Source organism: Chiloscyllium punctatum, chromosome 6 (assembly GCF_047496795.1).
Source record: "Chiloscyllium punctatum isolate Juve2018m chromosome 6, sChiPun1.3, whole genome shotgun sequence".
NCBI classification, from domain to species: Eukaryota; Metazoa; Chordata; class Chondrichthyes; order Orectolobiformes; family Hemiscylliidae; genus Chiloscyllium; species Chiloscyllium punctatum.
The window spans coordinates 6,561,190-6,587,674 of record NC_092744.1 but is presented as its reverse complement, the minus strand read 5'-3'; the positions used below and the strand labels follow the sequence as shown (position 1 = coordinate 6,587,674).

At 39.2% G+C, this 26,485-nt stretch overlaps 1 protein-coding gene across 2 annotated transcripts in view; it reads left to right on the top strand.

Moving 5' to 3' along the window:
- atr (ATR serine/threonine kinase) overlaps window positions 1–18,707 on the top strand; it is an 86,700-nt gene extending 67,993 nt beyond the window's left edge. Inside the window, exons 39-47 of one of the 2 annotated variants that reach the window (XM_072571974.1) lie at window positions 4,879–5,013; window positions 5,667–5,867; window positions 9,927–10,070; window positions 10,968–11,118; window positions 13,689–13,845; window positions 14,328–14,481; window positions 16,053–16,204; window positions 16,360–16,465; window positions 17,203–18,707. In XM_072571974.1, coding sequence (XP_072428075.1) covers window positions 4,879–5,013; window positions 5,667–5,867; window positions 9,927–10,070; window positions 10,968–11,118; window positions 13,689–13,845; window positions 14,328–14,481; window positions 16,053–16,204; window positions 16,360–16,465; window positions 17,203–17,376 — 1,374 coding nt within the window. In that variant the 3' untranslated portion in view covers window positions 17,377–18,707. The remainder of the gene's footprint in view (window positions 1–4,878; window positions 5,014–5,666; window positions 5,868–9,926; window positions 10,071–10,967; window positions 11,119–13,688; window positions 13,846–14,327; window positions 14,482–16,052; window positions 16,205–16,359; window positions 16,466–17,202) is intronic. The other variant, XM_072571975.1, reaches the window with a different exon arrangement.
- The last annotated feature ends 7,778 nt before the right edge of the window (window positions 18,708–26,485 follow it).

Sequence of the window (26,485 nt, the reverse complement as noted above, 5' to 3'; positions counted from 1 at the left end):
AAGGAGGCAGCTCATCATCACATTCTTAAGGGTAATTAGGAACGGGAAATAAATGCTGACGTAGCCAGCAAAGCTTACGTCCCAATAAAAATCAAGGTGAAGTTGATAGCATGAGAAAGTACAAGAGGACCCACATCTGAAGTTTTATTGCCAATGGATCTGGTGGACTGAATAACAACTCTGAAAATTAGTGCTATAAAATTCAACTAACTGTTTTAATGTTGTTCAATGGCTGAAAATTAGTAAAGACAAGATGGTAAAAAGCTATTTATACTTAAAAGTGATATGTTACCAGCACTGTTTGGGATACAAGTCAGAATACTGAGGGAAGTAAGGTAGACAATTGCAGAGGTACTGGTCAATCCTCCCTCGTTACAGAGTGTATCAGAGGAAAATTACAATTATGATGCCTTTGCAAGGATAAACTCAAAAAATTCAAGCTAGTCAGTTTAACTTTGATTTTGGGAAAGCTTTATTAAAAAATGTAATCTCTGACAAAGTTAACAGTTACTTGGACCAGTGTAGCTTAAGTAAATAAAGCCAGCACAGATTGTTAAAGACAAATCATGCTCATAAGCATAAATAAAAGCAAAACAAAAGAGCAGAAGTTGACCGTTTGGCCCCTCTGGTCTAGTCCATCATTCAGTAAAACCTTGATGATCTGTTTGGCAAAAATGAGAATGTGGAATTCAAAACACAATGATTTCAATGCCTAGCAAGAATTTGTCCATCCATGCCTTAAAAGAATTCCATGGCCTCATCTGTACCACCTTCTGAAGCAGTGTGTTTGAAAGGCATAGAAAGCTCACAGGGGGAAAACAAATTCTCCTTCACTCTGTCGTGAAAGAATTACCCCGTAATTTTAAACGAATGTTCCCCAGTTCTGTCTGACCAAATGGAGGAAACAACCTCTTCATTGTCCACCTTCTCAAGACGATTCATGATCTAATACACTCCAATATAGTCACCCCTCAAACTTCTAAAGTCTAATGGAAATAAGCCCAGCTTGTCCAATCTCTAATTGTAAAACAATTCCGTTAATTCAAGGTATCCAGTAAACCTCTGAACTGCATCTAGTGCATTCACACTTCTCCTACATAAGGGTACCAAAACAGACAGTGTTTTTGACGAGGTAGCAGAAAAGGGTAATGCAGTTCATGGCTGCATTTTCAAAAGACGTTTAATAAGGATTTGTCTAACAAACTTGAATAACTTATTCACAGATGGATAACTGCACAAAATTGTGGAGTTGACAGCACAGTGGTATTATCACTAGACAGTTAATCCAAAGATTCAGGTAATGTCCAGATACAAATCTGACGATGGCATATGGTGGAATTTAAGTTCAGTAAAAATCTGCAATAAAGACCAAATGATAACTATAAATCCATTGTTGAGAAAACCAGTCAGGTTCACTGATGTCCTTTAGAGAAGGAAACTGCCATCCTTACCTGGTCTGGCCTATGTGTAACCCCAGATCCACAGCAATGTAGTTGACTCTTAACTGCACTTTCGGCACTTAGGAATGCACAATAAATGCTGGCCTAGCCAGCGTGCCTTCATGAATGAATAAAAAAGATAACAATTTCACAAACATTTCCAAAAAAGTCTGGGCAGTTTTTTTTTAATTCGATGATAGAGCCAGAGAAATGTACAGCATGGAAACAGACCCTTTGGTCCAACCTGTCCATGCCGACCAGATATCCCAACCCAATCTAGTCCCATCTGCCAGCACCCGGCCCATATCCCTCTAAACCCTTCCTATTCATATACCCATCCAAATGCCTTTTAAAGGTTGTAATTGTACCAGCCTCCACCACTTCCTGTGGCAGCTCATTCCATACACGTACCACCCTTTGAGTGAAAACGTTGCCCCTTAGGTCCCTGCTAGATCTTTCCCCTCTCACCCTAAACCTATGCCCTCTAGTTCTGGACTCACCCACCCCAGCGAAAAGACATTGTATGTTTATCCTATCCATGCCCCTCATAATTTTGTAAACATCTAGAAGGTCACCCCTCCGCCTCTGACGCTCCAGGGAAAAACAGTCCCAGCCTGTTCAGCCTCTCCCTATAGCTCAAATCCTCCAGCCTGGCAACATCCTTGTAAATCTTTTCTGAACCCTTTCAAGTTTCACAACAACTTTCCGATAAGAAGGAGACAGAATTGCATGCAATATTCCAACAGTGGCCCAACCAATGTCCTGTACAGTTGCAACATGACCTCCCAACTCCTGTACACAATACTCTGACCAATAAAGGAAAGTATACCAAATGCCTTCCTCACTATCCTATCTACCTGTGACTCCACTTTCAAGGAGCTATGAACCTGCACTCCAAGGTCTCTTTGTTCAGCAACACTCTCTAGGCCTTATTAAGTCCTGCTAAGATTTGCTTTCCCAAAATGCAGCACCTTGCATTTATCTGAATTAAACTCCATCTGCCACTTCTCGGCCCATTGGCCCATTTGATCAAGATCCTGTTGTAATCTGAGATAACCTTTTTTGCTGTCCACTACACCTCCAATTTTGGTGTCATCTGCAAACTTGCTAACTCTACCTGTTATGCTCGCATCCAAATCATTGATGTAAATGACAAAAAGTAGAGGGCCCAGCACCGATCCTTGTGGCACTCCACTGATCACAGGCCTCCAGTCTGAAAAACAACCTTCCACCACCACCCTCTGTCTTCTACCTTTTGAGCCAGTTCTGTATCCAAATGGCTACTTCCCCCTTTATTCTGTGAGATCTAACCTTGCTATCCAGTCTCCCATGGGGAACCTTGTCGAACACCTTACTGAAGTCCATATAGATCACATCTACCGCTCTGCCCTCATCAATCCTTTTTGTTACTTCTTCAAAAAACTCAATCAAGTTTATGAGGCATGATTTCCCACGCACAAATCCATGTTGACTATCCCTAATCAGTCCTTGCCTTTCCAAATATGTGTACATCCTGTCCCTCAGGATTTCCTCCAACAACTTGCCCACCACCAACATGAGGCTCACAAGTCTATAGTTCCCTGGCTTGTCCTTACCACCCTTCTTCAACAGTGGCACCACATTAGCCAACCTCCAGTCTTCCAGCGCCTCACCTGTGACTATCACTGCTACAAATACTTCAGCAAAAGACCCAGCAATCACTTCTCTAGCTTCCCACAAAGTTCTAGTGTACACCTGATCAGGTCCTGGGGATTTATCCACCTTTATGCGTTTCAAGACATCCAACACGTCTTCCTCTGTAACATGGACATTTTGCAAGGTGTCACCATCTATTTCGCTACTTTCTATATCTTCCATATCCTTTTCCACAGTAAATACTGATGCAAAATACTCATTTAGTATCTCCCCCATTTTCTGTGGCTCCACACAAAGACCGGTTTGCTGATCTTTGAGGGGCCCTATTCTCTCCCTAGTTACCCTTTTGTCCTTAATATATTTGTAAAAACCCTTTGGATTCTCCTTAATTCTATTTGCCAAAGCTATTTCATGTCCCCTTTTTGCCCTCCTGATTTCCCTCTTAAGTATACTCCTACTGCCTTTATACTCTTCTAAGGATTCACTCGATCTCTCCTGTCAATACCTGACATATGCTTCCTTCTTTTTCTAAACCAAACTTTCAATTTCTTTAGTCATCCAGCATTCCCTATATCTACCAGCCTTTCCTTTCACCCTGACAGGAATATGCATTCTCTGGATTCTCGTTATCTCATTTCTGAAGGCTTCCCATTTTCCAGCCATCCTTTTATCTGCGAACATCTGCCTCCAATCAGCTTTCCAAAATTCTTGCCTAATACCATCAAAATTGGCCTTTCTCCAATTTAGAACTTCAACTTTTAGATCTGGTCTATCCTTTTCCATTACTATTTTAAATCTAATAGAATTATGGTCACTGGCCCCAAAGTGCTCCCCCACTGACACCTGAGTCACCTGCCCTGCCTTATTTCCCAAGAGTAGGTCAAGTTTTGCACCTTTTCTAGTAGGTACATCCACATACTGAATCAGAAAAGTTTCTTGTACACACTTAACAAATTCCTCTCCATCTAAACCCTTAACACTATGGCAGTCCCAGTCTACATTTGGAAAGTTAAAATCCCCGACCATAACCACCCTATTATTCTTATAGGTAACTGAGATCTCCTTACAAGTTTGTTTCTCAATTTCACTCTGACTATTCGGGGGGTCTACAATGCAATCCCAATAAGGTGATCATCCCTTTCTTATTTCTCAGTTCCACCCAAATAACTTCCCTGGATGTATTTCCAGGAATATCCTCCCTCAGCACAGCTGTAATGGTATCCCTTATAAAAAACACCATTCCCCCTCCTGTCTTGCCTCCCGTTCTATCTTTCCTGTAGCATTTGTATCCTGGAACATTAAGCTGCCAGTCCTGTCCATCCCAGAACCATGTATCTGTAATTGTTATGATATCCCAGTCCCATGTTCCTAACCCTGCCCTGAGTTCATCTGCCTTCCCTGTTAGGCCCCTGGAATTGAAATAAATACAGTTTAATTTATTAGTCCTACCTTATCCCTGCCTGTTTAAGGTCATATGGATGATGGTTTTTGCCCCAGTTTCCTCCCACAGTCCAAAGATGTGCAGGTCAGGTGAATTGGCTATGCTAAATTGCCCATAGTGTTAGGTGCATTAGTCAGAGGGAAATGGGACTGGGTGGTTAACTCTTCGGGGGGTCGGTGTGGGCTTGTTGGGCTGAAGGGCCTGTTTCCATACTGTAGGGAATCTAATATAATCAAATATTAAGCAAACAAAGCCAGTCTACACATCAAAAACAAATGTGAAATGATTTGCTAGTTTCACTTTTTCCATGTTGTTAATGAAATAGACATTAATGCTTACACAATGAGTGTTTTGTTTTAACAGTCATCTTATGCGACACGCGTTACCAGGTGCAAGGAAATTCTACAGAAGGCCATTAATGATAAGAGCTGTTTAGGCAAGTTTATAGGAGATGCCACTCGTCTCACTGAAAAATTGCTGGAATTGTGCAACAAATCGGTATGTGCTTTAGTATTTCATGGAATATATGCTTATTTGTTTACAAATGTGCTGTTCTGTCAAAGCAGTAACAAATTATCATCATAGTCAATTATGTTAAGATAATTCTGCAATCTTCAATTCTTGAGGAAATCTCTCGTCATTGGAAATTTAAAAAAAATGTTTTTTTTTGGGAGGTATGTGAGCCGATGTACAAAGCCTGAATTATATTGTGTTTTAGAGTTGGTTTGTCATGTGGTTGGTCTCAGGAACTGCTCTGTGGTGAAGGACTTTTTTTCTCATGGAAAAAAATGTTTGGAACTGACTTCTGCAAATGGCAGTTGATTCTTCTTGCAATTATTACTTGAAAACATGAGATTGATAGAATTTTTATTAGCCATTTACCAAAGAATAGGGGCCAAAGACACTCCGGTTTTCATCATGTGATTGAAGAGCAGAACTGTCTTGGGGAGGTGGAGTGGGTTTAATGACCTGTTTGTGTCTAATGTTCCTAATTTTGGTCACAAGTATGTCATTTTATTTGTTAACATCTGTCACTTGTTAATTTGCTGTTGTTAGATTTTTTGCAGATTAATTAAAAGGTTCACATTTTTAAATATGTTGCAACATTTAAAACATTTTTGTGGATTTTTTTCCAATATTTCTGTTTGTAGGTGGATGGAAATACCACAACATTAAGCATGAATGTTCACTTCAAATTGCTGAAACGACTGGTGGAAGAGCCTGCTTTCAGTGAAATCCTCATTCCTTTACAATCTGTGATGACTCCCACTCTACCATCAACTGCAGGCACTCATGCAAACCATGACCCTTTCCCTGGTCACTGGGCCTACATCGCTGGTTTTGATGACATGGTAATTTGTCAATTTGCTCTTGTTTTATAATGTTAGCCCTCATTGACATTGTTGATCCAGCATGCCACACATTTTGGTTGAGAAGAACAATTATGTGTAATTCAGGTAGCATTTCTCATCTGCATTGTGTTATGATCCCAGATTTGGAGATGCCAGTGTTGGACTGACGGGACAGAGTTAAAAGTCACACAACACCACATTATAGTCCAACAGGCAGCTCCTCGAAAGCTAGTGCTTCCAAATAAGCCTATTGGACTATAACCTGGTGTTGTGTAATTTTTAACATGATCTCAGATGATAGCAATGCAGGGCAGATTAAATTTCTGAAAGAACCCAAGCTTGGTGGACCTTAAGTTGTACTTGTGCAATTTGTTTACCATGGAGGTCCATCAATGAACAGTTTCAGAAGAGACTTCTAACGTGCTTTTAATAAAATAACATAAGTTTGTTACACAAAGGAAAATATATGACAACATCGATTTTAGCAAAACAAAAAAAATTCAACCCAATGGGTATCAATATCCTTTATGAACGTACAAACCAAGTGAATTATCAGTCCTATCTTCACTTCAATTTTTTTTTACTCAGCTATCAAGACAATAAGCATTTCTTTTTCAGTGACTTCCGCTACATGCACCAGTAATTCTGTAAGTTACTGTCTCTCCCTTTGACATACAGGCTGATCCACTGACATTTCTTACTAACTTTGAGGGAAAAAAAATTGCTAAAACAGCTTAAGGCTTCGTTCAGTTCTGATGGCCTGGAGTCTGCCAAAAAAGAACTAGCTTTCGGCTATGATGAAATTGTTCTTCTGAACATTGTAAACATTAAACAACTAACTCCCTTGGTAGCTTTTTGAATCATTTAACTTAAATCACATGTTTTATTGGAAGTTCTGTTTGAATTCACTTGTTTTTTTATAAAGGTTAGATTAGATTCCCTACAGTGTGGAACCAACACTCCGAAGAGTAACCCAGCCTGACCCATTTCCCTCTGACTAATGCATCTGACGCTATGGGGCAATTTAGCATCGCCAGTCCACCCAACCTGCACATCTTTTGATTGTGGGAGGAAACTGGAACACTTGGAGGAAGCCCATGCAGACACTGGGAGAATGTGCAAACTCCACACAGACAGTCGCCCAAGTCTGGAATCGAACCCGGGTCCTTGGTGCTGTGAGACTGCAATGCTAACCACAGCCACTGTGCTGCCGTTACTTCCACAGAATTGACTTAACACTTTTTTTTTCTCCACTTTTTAATCCAAGATTACAAATATTACTAATGTACTACAAATGTACATCACAATTGCCATGAATTTATTGATTCTTTGAAAACTTCTGTCATCTACTTCATGTTGCTGTTGGATGTTGTTGGCAGTTTGCATATTCTTGAAAAATAACTCCCACAAATTTTCACCTGAACATTTCTCCCTTTTTAAGCCTTTTGGGAGCACCTGGTTGAAATGGACCAAACTCTATGTTAACGACCTTATCATCTTGTAAACATACTATGCAGTGCTCAGATACCAGGAATCTCAATAATTGGTGGCTGTGACAATCATATCCTTTTTAACGATCATTCTAAACACCATGTCATTTCTTCAAATTGTGAAATCAGTCACTACTGCTTCAACTTTTATGGCTTTGAAAAGGTGGATGCTAGAAAATTGTTTCTGTTAGGCGAGGAGACTAGGACCCGTGGACACAGCCTTAGAATTAGAGGGGGTCATTTCAGAACGGAAATGCGGAGACATTTCTTCAGCCAGAGAGTGGTGGGCCTGTGGAATTCATTGCCACGGAGTGCAGTGGAAGCCGGGACGCTAAATGTCTTCAAGGCCGAGATTGATAGGTTCTTGTTGTCTAGAGGAATTAAGGGCTACGGGGAGAACGCTGGCAAGTGGAGCTGAAATGCGCATCAGCCATGATTGAATGGCGGAGTGGACTCGATGGGCCGAATGGCCTTACTTCCACTCCTATGTCTTATGGTCTAACTATTGATTTGTGTCAACGCAAGTTTTTATTTGCTTTTTACGTGAACAATGCGTTTCCCCCCCCCCCCCATTCGAATAAATCACTCTACTACATCTGGAGATTGCTCTTTACTACTTGAGCTTAACAATTGCTTTTGCGTCCAGCTTAATTTTTCAGCCATCAGCTTCAGGTTCTCCCTTTGCCATTGCAAGTATCCTCACTGGTGGCTAATTTGTCAGTAATTTCTGCGCTTTTTTTATTCGTCATGTCTGTCTTTCGTTATGCTCGCTTATGATGTTGATGCAAACCTTGTTTGGATTGGGTATGACAAGTTACATGGATTCTATACCTGGGGTATGAATGGTCATATGCACAGTACATTAGCTAACTGGGACCAACTAGACTTCAAGTAACATCCACAAAATGTAATGTTCTGAGAAAGGCTCACTCGACCTGAAATGTTAACTCTGATTTCTCTCCACAGATGCTGCCAGACCTGCTGAGCTTTTCCAGCAGTTTCTATTTTTGTATCTGTTATGTTCTATTGGATGACCCTGAATATGTTCGTGACCGTTGGCTTGAAATTTGTTCTGATAATAGACAATAGACAGTAGACAATAGATGCAGGAGTAGGCCATTCAGCCCTTCGAGCCTGCACCGCCATTCAACATGAGCATGGCTGATCATTCCCAATCAGTATCCTGTTCCAGCCTTATCTCCATAACCCTTGATTCCACTATCTTTAAGAGCTCTATCCAATTCTTTCTTAAATTGGATGCGCCAGGAGAGTCAGGGTGGGAGTGTAGCCAAAAATGTATTGATATTACAAAAGTTAGTCCTGTAAACATCTATGAAGAGACCTTGGCTGCTACTACCGCAAAGTAGAATTTCTTTCCAGGCCCATATCTCCTGACATTTCTTACTAACTCTGGGAGGAAAAAAAACTGCTAAAACAGTTTTAGGCTTCTTTCAGTTCTAATGGCCTGGACTTACAGAACTAGCCTGGACTCTCACTGTTTTCAAAACTGTCTTCTAAGCTTTTCAACTTAATGCAAGCACCACTTCTTCTCGGGGCTCAAGGAGTTAATTGAAGCTTGTTAAAAATAACGTGTGAATGCAAGTTATTGGAGCAAATTACATCCTGACATAACTTGGATTTGTGTAGACTCTTAAATGTAATTAAATATACCCATGTGCTTCACAGAGGTTTCTCTGGTAAATAAAAGGCTGAAGGGTGACCTAATAGAGGTCTTTACAGTTATGAAGGAAGGGTTTAAATGATGTATTTTCTGATCCTTAGGGAAGACTAAAACCAGAAATATAAATCCAAGTTAGCCACTAGAAAATATAACGGAGAATTCAGAAGAGTTTTCTTCCTCAAGGAGTGGCAAGAATGTGGATCTTGCAACCAGAGGAGTGCTTGAGGCAAATGGCGTTGATACATTTATAGGAGAGCCAGATAAGGGGAATGAAATAGAAGGCAATATGATAGGGTTAGATGAAGAGGGGTGGGAGGAGGCTCATGTTGAGCATAAACACCAGTATATATCCATTAGGTCAAATGGTCTATATAAACAACATAAAGCTCTTGAGAAAATCAGGAGCGAGTTAATATAAATCTCTGAATGTTGGTAAAGGGGAGCAAAACTTGAATTTTTGTAAAATCTTGGTTGAAGAGATTATAATGTACATCTTAGACAATTTGATGCCTAGGGCTTTGGAATTGTATCAAGACCAACATTTATCACACAGGTCATTCTGCTATAATGTGCACTTCATTAACGTAAATTCGCTGTAACGTGATTGACAAATTGAGGATACTGTTTCTAAAGCATGAACTTTTAAAACATGTATTGACTGTGACACAATTACATCACCAACATTTTAAGCATTGTTTCTAAAGTGTGATTTTTCTATAATGCAGGGTTGCTCAATAACACAACCATCGCATCATGGAAGAACTACCTGTATACATCATTATTTAATAATATAGTGACTTCACAATCGTTGCATATTTTCTGATAATGCAGAATTTGAATATTTTACAGACCATTGCATCCTGACGTTTTCACTTACTGTTGTGTTAGGTGGAGATCCTAGCCTCTCTTCAGAAGCCAAAGAAAATCAATCTTAAGGGTTCTGATGGAAAATCCTACATTATGATGTGTAAGCCCAAGGATGATCTCAGGAAAGATTGTCGCCTCATGGAATTTAACTCTCTAATTAATAAGGTATAGTATTTTTGTATGTTTAAGTCAGTGCACATTTGGAAATCTTGCAAAGTGTTCAGAAGATTAACTAAATCTCAATGCAATGTTTCACAAATGCTTTACAGGGCGAATGTGAAATTTACAACCGCCCAAATAAAATGAGCTAGCCCTTATGGCATTATGAATTATTTTGATAAAGAAGGATGTGATTGGCAATTTTGGTGTTTATCACAGAATTTTAAAATATAGCTTCTGTTTCATATAATTCTCAAAAGCTGTGTAAATTCACTTGTAAAGCCCAGCAGTCTTAGAAACCCTCCATGTTTATGTAAATAAATTGCTGCTTAGGAGGTTATTTAGCTTAGGGTGTAAACTGTCAAATATAACTGGCCAACCTGAAAAATATAGATTTTAATGTTAGGCTGATTTGATGGAGCTTTGTTATGTGATCTTGGGTGGTGTAGACAAAGATGGGACTTCAGAACTTCCTTTTCTTGGAAATTTACTCATTTTTGGTGAACCTTTCCTGGAAATTAACTAAATTTGAGTAAAATATGTGAAGGAATGAGCTGTATTTGTACATTTCTGCATACTATTTCCACGCACATACAGGCTGGTAACCTCATGATTATCAAATTTTTGTACTTGTTGACTCTCATATTATTTCCTTTGCTGTCATGAGTTTATTTTTTAAAAATGTTTTTCAAATTGTTGGCCCTACATTCCTTTAGCTGAACAACAATGTTATGTGTGTGTTCGCCAGGAGCATGTTTGTATTTCAAGAATCACTGACCCTAAAAGTTTGAAAACTGACTTTTGTCTTTGATTTTGAATCTGCTGCTTTGAAAATAGCCAGCTGAGCAATGACTGTGAGGTTAAAAATCAGCTCGTTGACTGTTGATTTCTGATAATTAACAGTGCTTACGAAAAGATGCAGAGTCTCGCAGGAGAGAACTTCACATCAGAACATATGCAGTCATTCCCCTGAATGAGGAATGTGGTCTTGTTGAGTGGGTTAACAACACTGCTGGCTTAAGACATATTCTGAATAAGCTGTACAAAGAAAAAGGTAATGACTAAATGTATCAGAAGTGTGGCTTGTTGAAGTTACAATAACTAGATGCTGTTGACTTTGATACAATCTGGTCAATTCAAGTGTGCTCTAAGGTACTTGGAAAATACACCTAAGTTACAATTTGTATGCTTTGTATATTAAAATTAGTTTTGCCACAAAGGGAAACATTTAATGGCAACAAAAGCTAAGTGATGCAATTTTAAAGGGGCTGCAGGAACACTTCTTTTTTTAAAAAAAAGAGGCATGCTTGGCTCCATGAACATCGCAAGTAAACTTTTACAAAATAAAAACAAATTACCAAAAAAGAGAGAATGCTGGAAAATCTCAGCAAGTCTTGCAGCATCTGTAAGGAGAGAAAAGAACTGACATTTCGAGTCTAACTGACCCTTTGTCAAAGCTTATATTAAAAAAAAGGAGAAATAGGGAGGTATTTATACTAGACCGAGAGAAGAGAGAAAGGAAAGCAGTGAAGGTGGACAGGGGGAGAGAGACAAATGAAAATCCTGTCGGAGAGAAGAGCAGTACTTCTTCAGGGTAGGCATTCCTGGAAGAGCCTCTCTCAGCCTATTATAAATACCTCCCTATTTCTCCTTTTTTTTTATATAAGCTTTGACAAAGGGTCAGTTAGACTCGAAACATTGGCTCTTTTCTCTCCTTACAGATGCTGCAAGATTTGCTGAGATTTTCCAGCATTTTAACTTCTACAAAATGTTGGCACTGCTGCAAGTGGAGAATTGTCTAATTCTGGGCAGCACAGTTCAAGAAAGATGCAAGCCCTTGGATAATAAGCAGAGTTGTTTTACACAAATAATACTTGAAAAGTAGCACAGTGGAATGATACAGAAACTCGAGTGATCTACTTTGAACATCAGGGAAGATTTAACAGAGATGTTCAAAATAATAAATAGCTTTGCTTAGGATGAGTAAGGAGGAGGAAATGTTGTCAGTGAATCAAGGCTGTTAAGTAGGGGGACATGGATTGAAGGCAATTAGGAAAACAACTGCAAGCATGAAGGAAGTTTTTTTTTTAAATCAGCGTGCTGTTACGGTTTGGAATGTCATGCCTAGGTCAGATAAAATGCTTCAATAATAATTTTCAAAGGGCAGTTGGATTAAGGGCAAAGACAAGAAAGTGGGGCGAATGACTAATTCTTTGAAAGAGCTGGCACAGGCAAAATTGTTCTTGTCATGCAGCATTGTTCACTGACTCCTGATGAAGGGCTTATGCCTGAAACGTTGATTTCCCCTGCTCCTCAGATGCTGCCTGACCTGCTGTGCTTTTCCAGCACCACACTCTCGACTCTGATCTCCAGCATTTGCAGTCCTCACTTTTTCTCTTGATGTTCTTAAGCAGTTGGTACAGTTGGTTTAATTCACAAGAGCGGTTGGTTTATTTCACATTACTGTGTTGCCATCACAGTATATTTTGTTAATGAACCAAATGTATCACTTGGCTTCTCTGTGTACTGTTGTAAACCCTACTCTCCACCAGCCTTCCTTCCATTCTTTATCCACACTATATGGGCTGCACGGTGGCACAGTGGTTAGCACTGCTGCCTCACAGCGCCAGAGACCCGGGTTCATTTCCCATCTCCGGCAACTCTGTGTGGAGTTTGCACATTCTCCCCGTGTCTGCGTGGGTTTCCTCCCATAATCCAAAAATGTGCAGGTTAGGTGAATTGGCCATGCTAAATTGCCTGTAGTGTTGGGTGAAGGGGTAAATGTAGGGGAATGGGTCTGGGTGGGTTGCGCTTCGGCGGGTCGGTGTGGACTTGTTGGGCCGAAGGGCCTGTTTCCACGCTGTAAGTAATCTAATCTAATATCACAGTACGGACTAACCACAAAGCTGTAGTAATGTTTTGTTCTCTACTTTGGTGTTTTGGTCAGAAATTGAAAAGTGCAGTTTAGGACAATATTTGAAAAGTAAAGGAGAATAACTTCGCTTAAATATCAGCACTGAGACATGAATTTTTAAAAGGAAAGTGACTGTATGTAATTGCAACCATTGCCAGTGCATGATGCTATTTCCTATTTGTATGTGTAGGCTTAACTTCTTCCAAAAAGTGAGGAGGATTATACTTGCATCCAACAAACTAATTTTCAGCACAAGACTGCAGAAGTGAAAGACTTTGAGTTAGTTATTATTCTTCACTCATGACCCCTTCACTTGATCTTGCATTCTTTACCTGACACCTTTGTCTCTGGAATTTGATGGTATAAGTTTTCCACTGCATAAAGTGATGATTCAAGACCAATACTATTTCTTCCTGCCACAGTTGAGTGCCTCAGTTTAGTATAGCATTTCAATCAACTGAATTGAAAACTCAGACAAGAATGGAAGTATAACCTTACTCACTTGAATCTGGTAGATTTTTCGTAATTTTTTAACCATCAGTGACTAAGACCATTTCAGTGACCATGTTTGACAGTGTTCCTTAAGCAAAAGGTAGTTAAATATCTCTTCAGTTGTAATGCCAAACTCTTATATGAACACATTTAGATGACTGTACTTTGATTTTGTGATTGCTCTTGGTATTCTAAGATTTGAACATGGTTTGTTACAGGTGTTTACATGATTGGTAAAGAACTGCGTCAGTGCATGCTGCCTAAGCAAGCACCTTTGGAGGAGAAATTATCTGTGTTCAAGCAGCAGCTTCTGCCCCGTCACCCTGCTGTCTTTCATGAATGGTTCCTTAGGACTTTCCCTGATCCAACTTCATGGTCAGTTTCTTAAATCCAGAAGAGCTATAAGGGCTTCGGGATATCTGTCTCATAATATTTTTACTTCTTTTTAAATCACTCCTTGGTGTACTTTATGACACTTTTGTGGGAGAAGGTTGTTGTAGTAAAGGGAACTAAATTTATTGTGTAACCATCTCCGATTCAGTTACCATAGAATTTTGAGCAATTGTTAGCTTGGTTGTGAGGATCCATCACTCTTAAGACAAAGGTTAAAAACACCAACTGAGAGGTCATGAGCAATGGATTAGTCATTGTATATCTTGGGAAGATAATAAGATCGACCATTGGATTATTAGTTACAAAAATGACTGACTGCCAGCCAAGTTATCATGATTGAATGGTTAATAATTAAGTTTTCAGAATAGTATTCAATACTAACTTGTGTCATATATCATACATATAGTTGACCATAGATGTGTTATGTTATGTTGAAACTTCGATCTTCTAATTTTTCCAATTAGGTACAGCAGTAGATCAGCTTACTGCCGTTCTGTTGCTGTGATGTCAATGGTTGGCTATATTCTGGGTCTAGGTGACCGCCATGGAGAAAACATTCTGTTTGACTCTTTAACGGGAGAATGTGTTCATGTGGACTTTAACTGCCTTTTTAATAAGGTAATTCTTTTTTGGCATTCTTCTTCTAAAATATAATATAACATAATATTATGAAGTCACACAACTTAATAATAAAGATTCTATTACAGAGGCTCCTCAGTTTGTGTTCAGCCACAAGTCATTTCAGGCTTTTAGCTCATGCAGTGAAGAGATGCTTGCTGCTGACTTCAAAGAAGACTGCTCACAAAGGTCTGACAATCTCTGCAGCAACACCTTTTTTGATGTTACATAGATAGGTGACATCTTCAGGGATTTTCTGAAGTTATCAAACAGACTAAGCAACCAATTACATATTTAAATTCTCACCAAAAACAAACCAGAGAATGAAAAGCACTTGATTATTTCTCATTTTTCCATCATTTGCATATAGCAAAATAAAGGGGGCAGTGATAGTCTAGTGGTATTGATATCACTATGAATCCAGAAACTCAGCTAACCTTCTGAGGCCCCAGATTTGAATCCTGCCATCGCAGATGGTGGAATTTGAATTCAATTTTTAAACATCTGGAATTAAGAATCTACTGGTGACCATGAAACTGTTGTTGATTAGCAAATAAATCCATCTGGTTCATTAACGTCCTTTAGGGAAGGAAATCTGCCATCTACCCCTTGGCTGGCTTACATGTGACTCTGGACCCACAACAATGTGGTTGAGTCTTAACTGCCCTCTGGGCAATTGGGGATTGGTAATAATTGTTGACCTAGCTGGTGATGTCCTCATCTCGTGAATGAATAAAGAAAAAGAAATTGTGACATGCATGTGGGATTGAAGTCGAAGCTGACATGTTTGGGAATATTTGGGATAATGAAATTTGGCATTCCGCCTATGTCCAGTTACCATGGCAAGATCAGGGAAGTTGCTTGCATACTAATTATGAATTTGTATATCGTTAAAGTTCTATTTACACCTAATCCAACAATGCACAGGTTTTGCAGTATTTTTCAGCAAAACTCATTGCACCAAATGGGAGTTAATGTTTAATTTAGACAATTTCAGAAGTTATCCATCTGCATCGCTGTATCCTGTGGAAGAACAAGAGTCTGTTTTACAACAATATCTGGATTTATATTTTTAACTGCCCATGAGCTGATGGCAGAGTTACTGTCAGTTTCACGGTTACAATGACACTCAATGCTGACAATTCAGACACCATCACACGACAAATTCTGTGCTACTTACTGACGTGCAGCCCACTGGTAGTCATGGCTCAGCTCTGCAAAAGACTTCAGATGCTCTTGTCTGGACAGAAATATCCATCAGTCTGTTTCAAGAAGGAAGTAGTTTATATCCAAGCCAATTTCCTGCTGTTGTTTTAACATTAGATGCAGGTTTGCATACAATTCTATCATTGTCTGTGCAGTGCTTTTCGGATGACCAACTTGATGTTAAGTCAACTAAAATGTCTGTCAATCTAAATGTATTAACTTTTCAAGAAATTGACTACCAAGGCATTTAATCGAGGTCTAAATCTGTCCACATTATGTTTTCAATGCTGCAGTTCAATGGAGTGAAAGATAAAGGGCTTTTAAATATTTGGTGTTTGCAAACAAAAAAGTTCTCATTTTCTTAGGGGGAGACCTTTGATGTTCCAGAAGTTGTCCCTTTTCGCCTCACCCACAATATGGTCCATGCCATGGGCCCTATGGGGACCGAAGGTTTGTTCCGCCGGGCCTGTGAAGTGACTTTGAGGTTAATGCGTGATCAACGAGAACCTTTAATGAGGTAAAGCTGCAGAACTTGACAAGCTAAATTATAGTTAAAATTATTTCCCATATGATTGTTGACTACTTGTATAGGCTTTAATTATAAATATTGATTGTTTCAACTTCTATTTATCTGGTGTCCTCATTGTCAGAGCAATAAATTATTTTTTTCAGTGTTCTGAAAACTTTTCTGCATGACCCACTGGTGGAGTGGAGTAAACCAGTAAAAGGAAGTACAAAAGTTCAACCCAATGAAACTGGGGAGGTAATCAATGAAAAGGTCAGTGACAGAATGTCTTCCTTAAGTTGTGATTTGGAGATGCCGGTGTTGGACTGGGGTGTACAAAGTTAAAAATCACACAACACCAGGTTATAGTCCAACAGGTTGTAAGCATACTAGCTTTCGGAGCGTCGCTCTGACTATCACCTGATGAAGGTGCGTGCTCCGGAAGCTAGTGTCCTTAAGTTGATTCTATAAAAGAATTCAGTTTTCTGACTGTTCTTTCCCTTCTATCCTTATTCTACACTGATAACTACAGCTAGATCTATTGCTCTTCAGAAAATCGTAATTGCTACTTTGCTTTTAAAAAAAAATCATAGAACAATTTTACAGATCTGCTCAGCAGAGTTTGACGAACCACTACTTCCTGATTTACTTTGACTTTAATCATTTAAATCCTCAGTGAATTGTGGTCCTTTGTTTTGCATTGTCTATTTTGGTGAAGTAAAGAGCTACAAAACTTGCAAGATTATTTTTCTTTAAATATCTATTGAGTAGCTTAAAAATGTTAAATGTGTGGTAGCATGCAACGTCACAAGTAGAGTTGTTTGCCTTTTATAAAATAGAGACATTTGATGGAAACTACTCCTTTCAACTGAAAGTAGTCACCTTTGAGATTAAAGCAAATTCTGCTGCAGCCTGTCACAGAAGAAGAATGATTGCTGATTAAAAGTGGATCAATTTAAAAAGAGAGATGATAAATGTTTTGACTCTTGGTATCGATTTGCTTCTTTTAGGCCAAGACCCATGTTCAAGACATAGAAAAACGACTACATGGAGTGATTAAGACGAGAAATAAGGTGAAGGGCTTGCCTTTATCCATTGAAGGTCATGTTCACTACCTTATTCAGGAAGCAACAAATATAAATCTCCTGTGTCAAATGTATCTGGGCTGGGCCCCATACATGTGATAGCATTCACAAAAATCTGCAACTTTGGTATCAGGATGAAGGAAGGAATTTATTTGACATCATTTATTCCCTGCATTAAACAGCCACCATCAATTGCTAATCTTTCAGGAAGCTACTTTTATATCACTGCAGTACACCTTTTGCAGTGATTTTCATTTGGCAACTTATTTCAGAAAGAGAACAATATATTCTTGGCAAATAGTTCGCATGATAAAGATCAAGACTATATGGGATTCTTCTTCACTTCCAGAAGCCGTCATAAACGACACAGATTTTCTTTACTTCTACTGATTGCATGGCAAACCCGAACACCTTGAAATTTGTGGGTATCCCAGAGACTGAGCAAGAAAGGACAAATGGTTTGCTTATGTGAATACTGGGAACAGGTTCAAAAGATTGAACTTCAGTTACTTCAGTGAGGCCAGAGACTGCAGCATGCTGTCAATTTTATTATAGACATTGCAAGAAGAGCATTGGTCACCCACACAATTTATTAATTTGAATGTGACTTTTTGTTAAGTTATATTAATAGTCCTCCATTAAGATTGAGAAAAATTTTATAACTGACGAAGCTGTGGGATGCTGAAATACAAGGAAGTGAGCAACCCTCTGCATTTGAGTGGAGATTGAAGATCTTTGCATATCTGTAAGAAAAGTGAAATACCACCTCCAATGATTCCATTAGCTCATACATGGTAGGTGACACTGAAGTCAGTGTTGGGTTAGTTTTGTTGTTTTGATTTTAAATGTCCTCCTTTGGTATCTGTGTGCAATGTTTTTGGTGCAGGTGACACCAAGTCATGATAGTTAATTATGTCACGGTTCTACTTGCAACTTACAAATATGAAACGTTGGAGGAAAATATGCACATTTGTTGAGAAGTACTTTCATGTAGCTATTTTGTGTGCCATTTCAAGGTTAGTTGTAAAACCTTGACAACAGAAAAAAAACTTCTGAAAAATATTTGTACAGGGCTGTACGATCTGAAATTGCATGTTTTGGACGAGACTTTCTATTTTTATGTTCACAATCTTGGTCCACATTAACGTGTAAAATAAACATTGAATAGAAACTTACTGTCTTTTTAGAAGCCAACATTTTCACACTCTCTTGTAACACTCAGCAGCAGTGTTATAACCTTTCCACTAACTATATTCATTCATCAAAAATATTGTTTGTCAAAAAGGAATATTGCTTGACACCCTGTAGCACTTTGTACCAAAGTATGACATCAAAATACAGCTTCATGTTATCAGTCTCTGTAGATAGCCGGACACTACCAAAGTGAGAGATGCTTCTCAACCATGGAAGAGAGCATCCATTTTATAAAAGCCACGTAGCCACTTTAGAATACATAAGTATAAAATGGAAGAAGAGTCATATTGGGCTCAAAACCTTAACTCTATTTCTCTGTACACAGGTGCTGCCAGACCTGCTGAATTTCTCCAATTTCTTTTTGTCACTAAAGAATATTGTTTACTCTCCTATTGTGGATTGTCAGTTATTCTAAGTATAGTTAAAGTACAGGAGAACATTCTTTTGACTGAAGAAAGAGGTGCAAGGTGTTTGGTATTTGTTTAAAAAAGTGTACTTCAGAAGGTATTTTACAAAAGAAAATTTGTATAGCATCTTGCAAGTAAAATGTCCCAAGGTACTTCAGAGGAAAAATATCAGTTGAAAAAGAGTAACGCCAGATATTCAAACAGGCGACTAGTTGTCAATTTTAGAGTGTCTTAAAAGGAAGGCAGAGATGTTTAAGAGAAAATTTTAAAGAAGTTTTGGCCTCAGCAACTGAACCAAGACTACCAATGGTGCTGATGAGGATCATAGATACATTAGGGGACAGAATTTCAGTAAAACTGTTTTCTGAGAATTGCAGGGCAAGAAAACGTGACAGAGATAACGTGAGGCAAAGCCATTGAATGATTTGGGCACACTGAGAATTTTAAAGTGAGGTGTTACTGACCTTGAGCAAATATGGACCGGTGAGCACTGATGTGCTAAGGGGGCTCTGTACGTGTGGAGTTACAGGCAGTGCAGTTGATTGAATCAGCTGAAATTCACGGAAGATTGAAGCCTGACCATTGAAATTGAAATATTTGAGGCTAGTGGAAACAAAAACATGGATGAGAATTTTAGCAGCTGAGCTAAAGTAGCAATGGAAGTGGAAGTAAACTGACTTGTTGGTGATGGAGAGTGTATGTGAATGGTAGCTCAATTTTGTGTCATATAGGAGGGCAAGGCTGTAAACAGTGTGGACAAATCTTATGTAATTCATCCAGCAGCAAATGGCTTGATCTTCATATATGTCTGAATGACTGTCGATCTTGGTATATGGGATATATGGTCATGAAGGTTTGTTCGGATTTGATAGCTTTTCATTCCTGTCCCCACTTCACTTCTGGTTAATTTATACAAATGAAAACTAATAGCTTTGGCCTGGCATGTAATGGCCATATCCTGTGAATGAATAAAAAAGAATTGAATAAATTCAAGATTGCTTAATTCAAACCAGGAGCTGTCAGGAATTAAAATTTTAAAATCTTATGACTGACTGACAGTTATCAGTCAGAGATACGCCAGTTGTTTCGTTAATATCCTTTCAAGCATAGGGTTAACTGGGCTAAGGAAGGCCTCTTCGAAATGAACTGAACAAATCCATCTTCCAAATGACACAAAACTGAACATCTGTGACAAATAGAAGGGCTGTAATGTTGACACCACATGCACTGTGATGAATCATCGATTTTGTTTGTCAGAGTTGCTTATAAAATGCTGTGTAGTATGTATCTTAGCAGCAGCTTTGACATTGCAACAGCCATTTTCATCATGTAAACGCAAACCAATTTTATTATAATTCTAGCCCAGATAGTGTGGATGTGTTCAAATGGGTGTGAAGCAAATAAAGGTACAGGCAATAGGTGCAGAGTTGTTAAGGCTGCTTTGGCATGAACTGAGTTGATAGAACCTTTGGAGCAGTGTTCCCTGATGAAGAAACACCCAGAATCATACAGTATGTAAACAGGGCCCTTTTTCCAACTAGTCCATGTCAACCAAGTTTCTCAAACTAAACCAGCCCCACTTACCTGTGTTTGGCCCATATGCCTCCAAATCTTAACTTTTCCTGTACTTATCCAAATGTATTTTAAATGTTGTAACTGAACCCGTATCTACTACTTCCTCTGGCAGTTCATTCCAAACCCCAACCCCACACTGTCAAAGGAAAGTTACCTCTTGTGCCCTCTTTAAATCTTTCTCCTCTCACCTTAAAAATGTGCTCTCTAGTTTTGCACTCCTTCCACTCCAGGGAATAGATCCTTGCTATCCACTTTAACTATACCCTTCATGATTTTGTGAAGCTGTATAAGGTCACCCCTCCACCTCCTATGCTCCAATGAAAAAAGTCCCAGCCTATTTTTATAACTCAAACCCTCCATTCCTGGCCACGTCCTGGTAAGTCTTTTCTGAACCCTCTCCAATACATTTTGATTTGTAAATTTGACTCGCAACTTTCCAGGGCTGCAATGAAATGAATTATCCACAGCATACTTGCTGCCAAAGCTAAGTACTTCTAGAACCTGCAATATTTTGCCTTTTTACATATGTTTGCTGACCTGGCAAGAGCTTATTATAATAATGATTAGCTTCTTTGATAAAGTGGACTTTGATATGCAACAATGTTATTCCCTTTCTCATAGCTACACCGCATGTTAAATAAGGAAGTTTTTTTTATACACACTTAAGAAATTCCTCCCCATTACAAGCCCTTAACACTGACATTATTAGTCTGTATTTGGAAAATTAGAATCCCCCACCATTACTATTATTCTTACACACATCTGAGATCTCTCTATACATTTGCTTCTCAATTTCCTGCTATTGGGGGTCTTATAACAATCCCAACAACATACCTTTCATATTTCTCAGTTCCACCCATTTAACTTGACTATACGATCTCCCAGGAATATCCTCCCAAATGACAGATGTAATGTTATCCTTAACAAAAACACCACATCCCTCCCTCTTTTGCCTACCTTTCTATCCTTCCTATAGCATCTATACCCCGGAACATTAAGCTGCCTGTCCTGTCCATTGCTTAGCCACATTTCTGTAATAGCTATAATATCCCAGTCCCATGTTCACAATAATGCTTTACGTACATCTGTCTTAGCTGTTAGGCCTCTTGCATTGAAGTAAATGCAGTTTAATTTATCAGTCTTGCCTCGTTCTCTGCTAAGCTCTTGTCTGTCTTGACTACTTGACTTACTTCCCCTTACCTACTGTACCAGACTCAGCCATTTCTCTCTTCTCAAATCACTTTGGATCCCCCTTACTAATTTAAATTTGGAGACACTGGTGGACTGGGGTGTACAAAGTTAAAAATCACAACACCGGGTTATAGTCCATCAGGTATATTTGGAAGCACCAGCTTTTGGAGCACTGCTCCTTCATCAGGTGGTTGTCTTTTTAACTTTGTAGTAATTTAAAGTCTCTCGAGTAGCACCAGCAAATCTGTCTGCAAGGATATTAGTCCCCTTTTAGTTCAGATTGAAGCTGTCCCTCTTATGCCGGTCAATGCTCCAAAACTGTGAATCCTTGCCGCTTGCACCAGCTCCTCAGCCACACATTCTTCTGCTCAATCCTCCTATTCCTACTCTCACCAGCACATGGCACTGGGAGTTACTACCCTCGAGAACCTACTTTGTAACCTCCTGCCTAATTTCCTATATTCTCTCTGCAGATCCTCTTCCCTTTCCTACCTGTATGGTTGGTACCAATATGCACGGTAACCTTCTGGTAACCCTGACCACTTTCAGGATACTCTGCACCTTCTGAGACATCCTTGACCCTGGTTCCAGGGAGGCAACATACCATCCTGATGTCTCACAGCTGGCCTCTGAAACATTTGTCCATGCCTCAGACTAGAAAAGATTAAAAATCATGTGACACTAGGTTATAGTCCAGCAGGTCTATTTGAAAGTACAAGCTTTCGGAGCGCTGCTGCTTCATCAGGTAGCTAACAAGCTACCTAAAAAAGGAGCAGCACTCCAAAAGCTTGTACTTTCAAATAAGCCTGTTGGACTATGACCTGGTGTCATGTGATTTTATTTTAAACTTTGTCCACCCCAGTCCAATACCAGCACCTCCATATCAGGCTAGAGTGTCCTCTATTACAATTGATTACTGTAATGTCGGGTTCCAAGCAAAGCCAGAAACCTGGCTCAGTGCTATATTTCCCTGAGAGTCATGCTTTTCCCCCACCAACTTATTGCATCCAAAACAGCATATCTCTTTGAGATGGGGACAGCCACAGGAGACACCTGCACTACCTGGCTACCTCTCCTACTTTTCTAAGCAGTCAACCATCTATCTGCAGTGTCTCCACCTTCCTGAAACTGCCATCCATCACACCCCTTTGCTCTTGGCTCTTGTGAACTCCTCATTTCCTCTAACTGCTGCTCCAACCAATCCATGCGGCCTGATAGGATTCGCAAACAAACACACTTCCTGCAGATATACTCTCCAGGAACATTCAAATTCTCCATAATCTTCCACATCACCCTACTGAAAGCCATTTCTGCCTCTTTAACAATCTACAGAACCAGAAATTACCTTAAGACAAACAGAACACTATTTGCTCAAAAATAGTGTTAGCACAGTCTTACTGATCAAAAACGCTGCCCTGGGGTAACTTTATACCAATCCTTAATATTAAAGACTAATCAAGAGAGATCACAGTATAAACATGAGGGAAAAAAATGCCCACACCTTCCTTCGATTTACAAAAAAAAATAAAATTTAGAAGTTTTAGAAATCTTAAATTCAAACACTTAGCTGCTCAGGCTCAAAAACCAAAGGTAGTTCTCCTCCTATAGTTTCAGAAAGTGGTGTTTTTCCTAAATCAGTGATACCAATACAAATGCACCTGAAGCTATTAGGCTTCCCACATCAATTTTGAAACTTCACTGCTTGTTTGTTATTTCAGTGAAAGAGGCCTTGGCAATTTCTCAGTTTGACAGCTGTGAAATAAAATACCATCTCCAAGCCTTGTGGAATTCTTCAGTCTCCAACCGTGTCATGGGTGCTCCAGTAACAATGCACAACAAAACAATAGGATACAACACTTCTATTCACAAGTGAGCAATTAAGAGAAATTGATTGGCAATTGTAAAAAATGTTAGGAAAGAGATTTTGTTTTGTTTGTTTATATATGCAAGCATCATAGACCAGGTTAGCATTTATTGCCCATCCCTAACTGCCGTGATAAGCTGTTGCCTTGAACTGCTGCAATCCTTTGGATGTAGGATTATCCATAGTGCTATCAGGGAATTCTAGGATTCTGACCCAGCAACAATGAAGTTCCAAGTTAAGAAAAAGAGTGGCTTGGAACAGAAATTGCAGTTGGTGGTGCTCCCATGCATCTCCAGCCCTTAGTTTACTAGGCAGTAGAGATCACCGGTCGATGAAGACTTTGTAGTTGCTGCAGTACACTTTGTAGTTGGTACATGCAACTGCCACTGTGAGCTAGTGATGTTGAAGATAATGGACAGGATGTTATTCAAGTGGGCCGTTTTATCCTGGAGTGTGTTGAAGTTTGTGAACTTTATTGGACTGTACCCATTCAGGCAAGTGGGGAATATTCTATCACACTCCTTACTTGTGCCCTGTAGATGGTGGACAGGCTTTGCAGAGTCAGGAAGTGAGTTACTTGCTGCTCACCTCTGGACTACTCTGTAACCCCACTATTGGCTAATCTGGTTCAATTTCTGGTCAGTTATCATCCCCAGGGTATTGTGTTATGGATTAGGCCAGACCCTCACAAAAAGTTTCAAGAGAATAATCTGGACTCTAGCTGTTCTAGTTGTTTTAAGCAGGTGTATAGTGGATATTCCAGAAGTGATGCAGCTGGCCCAACCACTTAGTTTTAAACAAAACATAATTTATTTGCAATATTACCGAATGAAACACAAAAAAAGAATATAGAATAACTTAACCTATCTGAAAACCCAACAGACTATCCCAACTTAATAATGCTGTTCCAAATTCTTGCAATAATCCCCAGAAACACCCCTTGGCAAAAATGGTGAAATCAAACATGGTCTTACAGGAGAGAGACAGATGGCAGAGGGATTGAGCATAGAACATCTTCCATGTAGCTGTTCCTTGGACCAGCAGCCTCAAACAGACTGACTACTTTCAGTGAACAGCCAGATTGCTTAAAACACAAAACCAAACCAGAGAAAAGCTGAATTAGGCCAATCCCCCTTCATTGTACCAGTGTTTTTTTAAAACTTTAAAGCCTTTTTCCTGAGGCAGTATCTGCTAGCTATTATCAAACTGGCCCTAACAGCCTACAAACCTAGACTTTTTGGATTTGCTGCTTTTATGACCTCTGGGGGGGAAAAAGGCCAAGGACAATATAACCTTGTTCAAGGAGCAGCAGCATCACAATTGATCGAAGTGGTGGGGAGGGGGAGGGGGGGGGGGGGGTTGGAAATTCAGCAATTGTGATGCCATTGAATGTCATGGAGAGGTGGTTAGATTCCTTTTTGTTCATATATTTTGTTCATTATTAAGATTTAACTTTGTGGTAAGTTTAATGGATAACAAATATCCAAATGCAACAAATTTTGCAAGGCTAGATGCAGTTATCTTTTCCCCATCACAAGTTGCTGACTAATTTGTACCTTTCTGGCATGCATCATTCACATTCTCCCAGCAAATTCTTAGCCATTCCCTTTATGATGCTCTCCCTTATTATTTGCACATTTTTCTTAGATTAACTGTTAACCTCTCATGGAGTTAAACTTTCTGCTAGATGTTTTTTCTTGAAAAGCAACATAATTCTCTTTATTGGTCTTTCCATTAAACAATACATTATTATTTTACCTCTATCTGTCAGTATTTTTCTTAATTTAAGAATTAGAAAATGCAAGTAAATACTAAGTTGGTCAGGCAGCATCAATGAGGGGAAAAATAGAATAAACATTTAATTTGAAATGAAATATTTTTCCTTAACTGCATCCTCATTCCCTCAGTTGGAATAGGCTCCGATCTATTACTTTGGTATTTGTACTTTTCTTCTGTCTCATTATCTTGAGCCATGTTGTTATAATTTGTCTACATCACAAATTAAAAACAATAAAACATATTTTGTTTCATGATAAAAGTCATAGAATGATACAGCACAGAATAAGGCTGTTTACTTCATTGTGCTGGAGCCACCTTTTTGAAGCACCCACTGCTTTCTCCTCTGATTTTCCCATTCAATTTTATATCTAATTCCAAAGATACCCTGAACCTATTTTCAGTGGCATTGTGGCAGGTCAGAACAACTCCGTGATGAGAGAGGGATAGGTTCCCCCATATGTCTCTGATTCTTTAGCTACCTCTACTGAACTTTTTTTTTTGTTTAGTGCAGTGGTCTGCACAGTATGATAGCGAGGGTCTTCAGGTGATCATGATCTGGCCCAATAAGTGCATTACCAACACAGAATACAACAGCCATGGTCACACAGCGGAACATAGAATAATCCTCATCCCTGATATACACATGACATCACACCATCAACTTGTGTACCATGCATGAGTTGTCATCTTATTTTTATAAACAAGACCTTATGGCACTGCTGATTTTGTTTGATAGATACACTTGTAAAATAGGTACAATTTTTGGAAGCTAAATCATCTCTGTCCCAGGATTTCCTCAGGGAAGTGTCCTCAGCTTAACTATCCTCAGCTGCTTTATCAGTGACCGTGTCTCCATCATAATGCAGATGTTTGCTGATGATTGCACAACATTTTGTAGATTCTGCAACTTTTCAGTTAGAAATTAAGTCTATCTCCAATAAAATTGATTTGAACCATCTTGAATTGACACTCTCACTGGCATTACTATCACTGAATTCCTCTGTTGTCAACATCTTAGAACATAAGAACCAGGAGCAGGAGTAGGCCATCTGGCCCTTTGAGCCTGCTCCGCCCTTCAATAAGATGATGGGTGATCTTTTCCTGAACTCAGATCCACTTACCTGCCCTCTCACCGTATCCCTTAATTTTTTTATTGTTCAAAACAATCTTGGCTTTAAAAATGTTTACAGAATGTGTA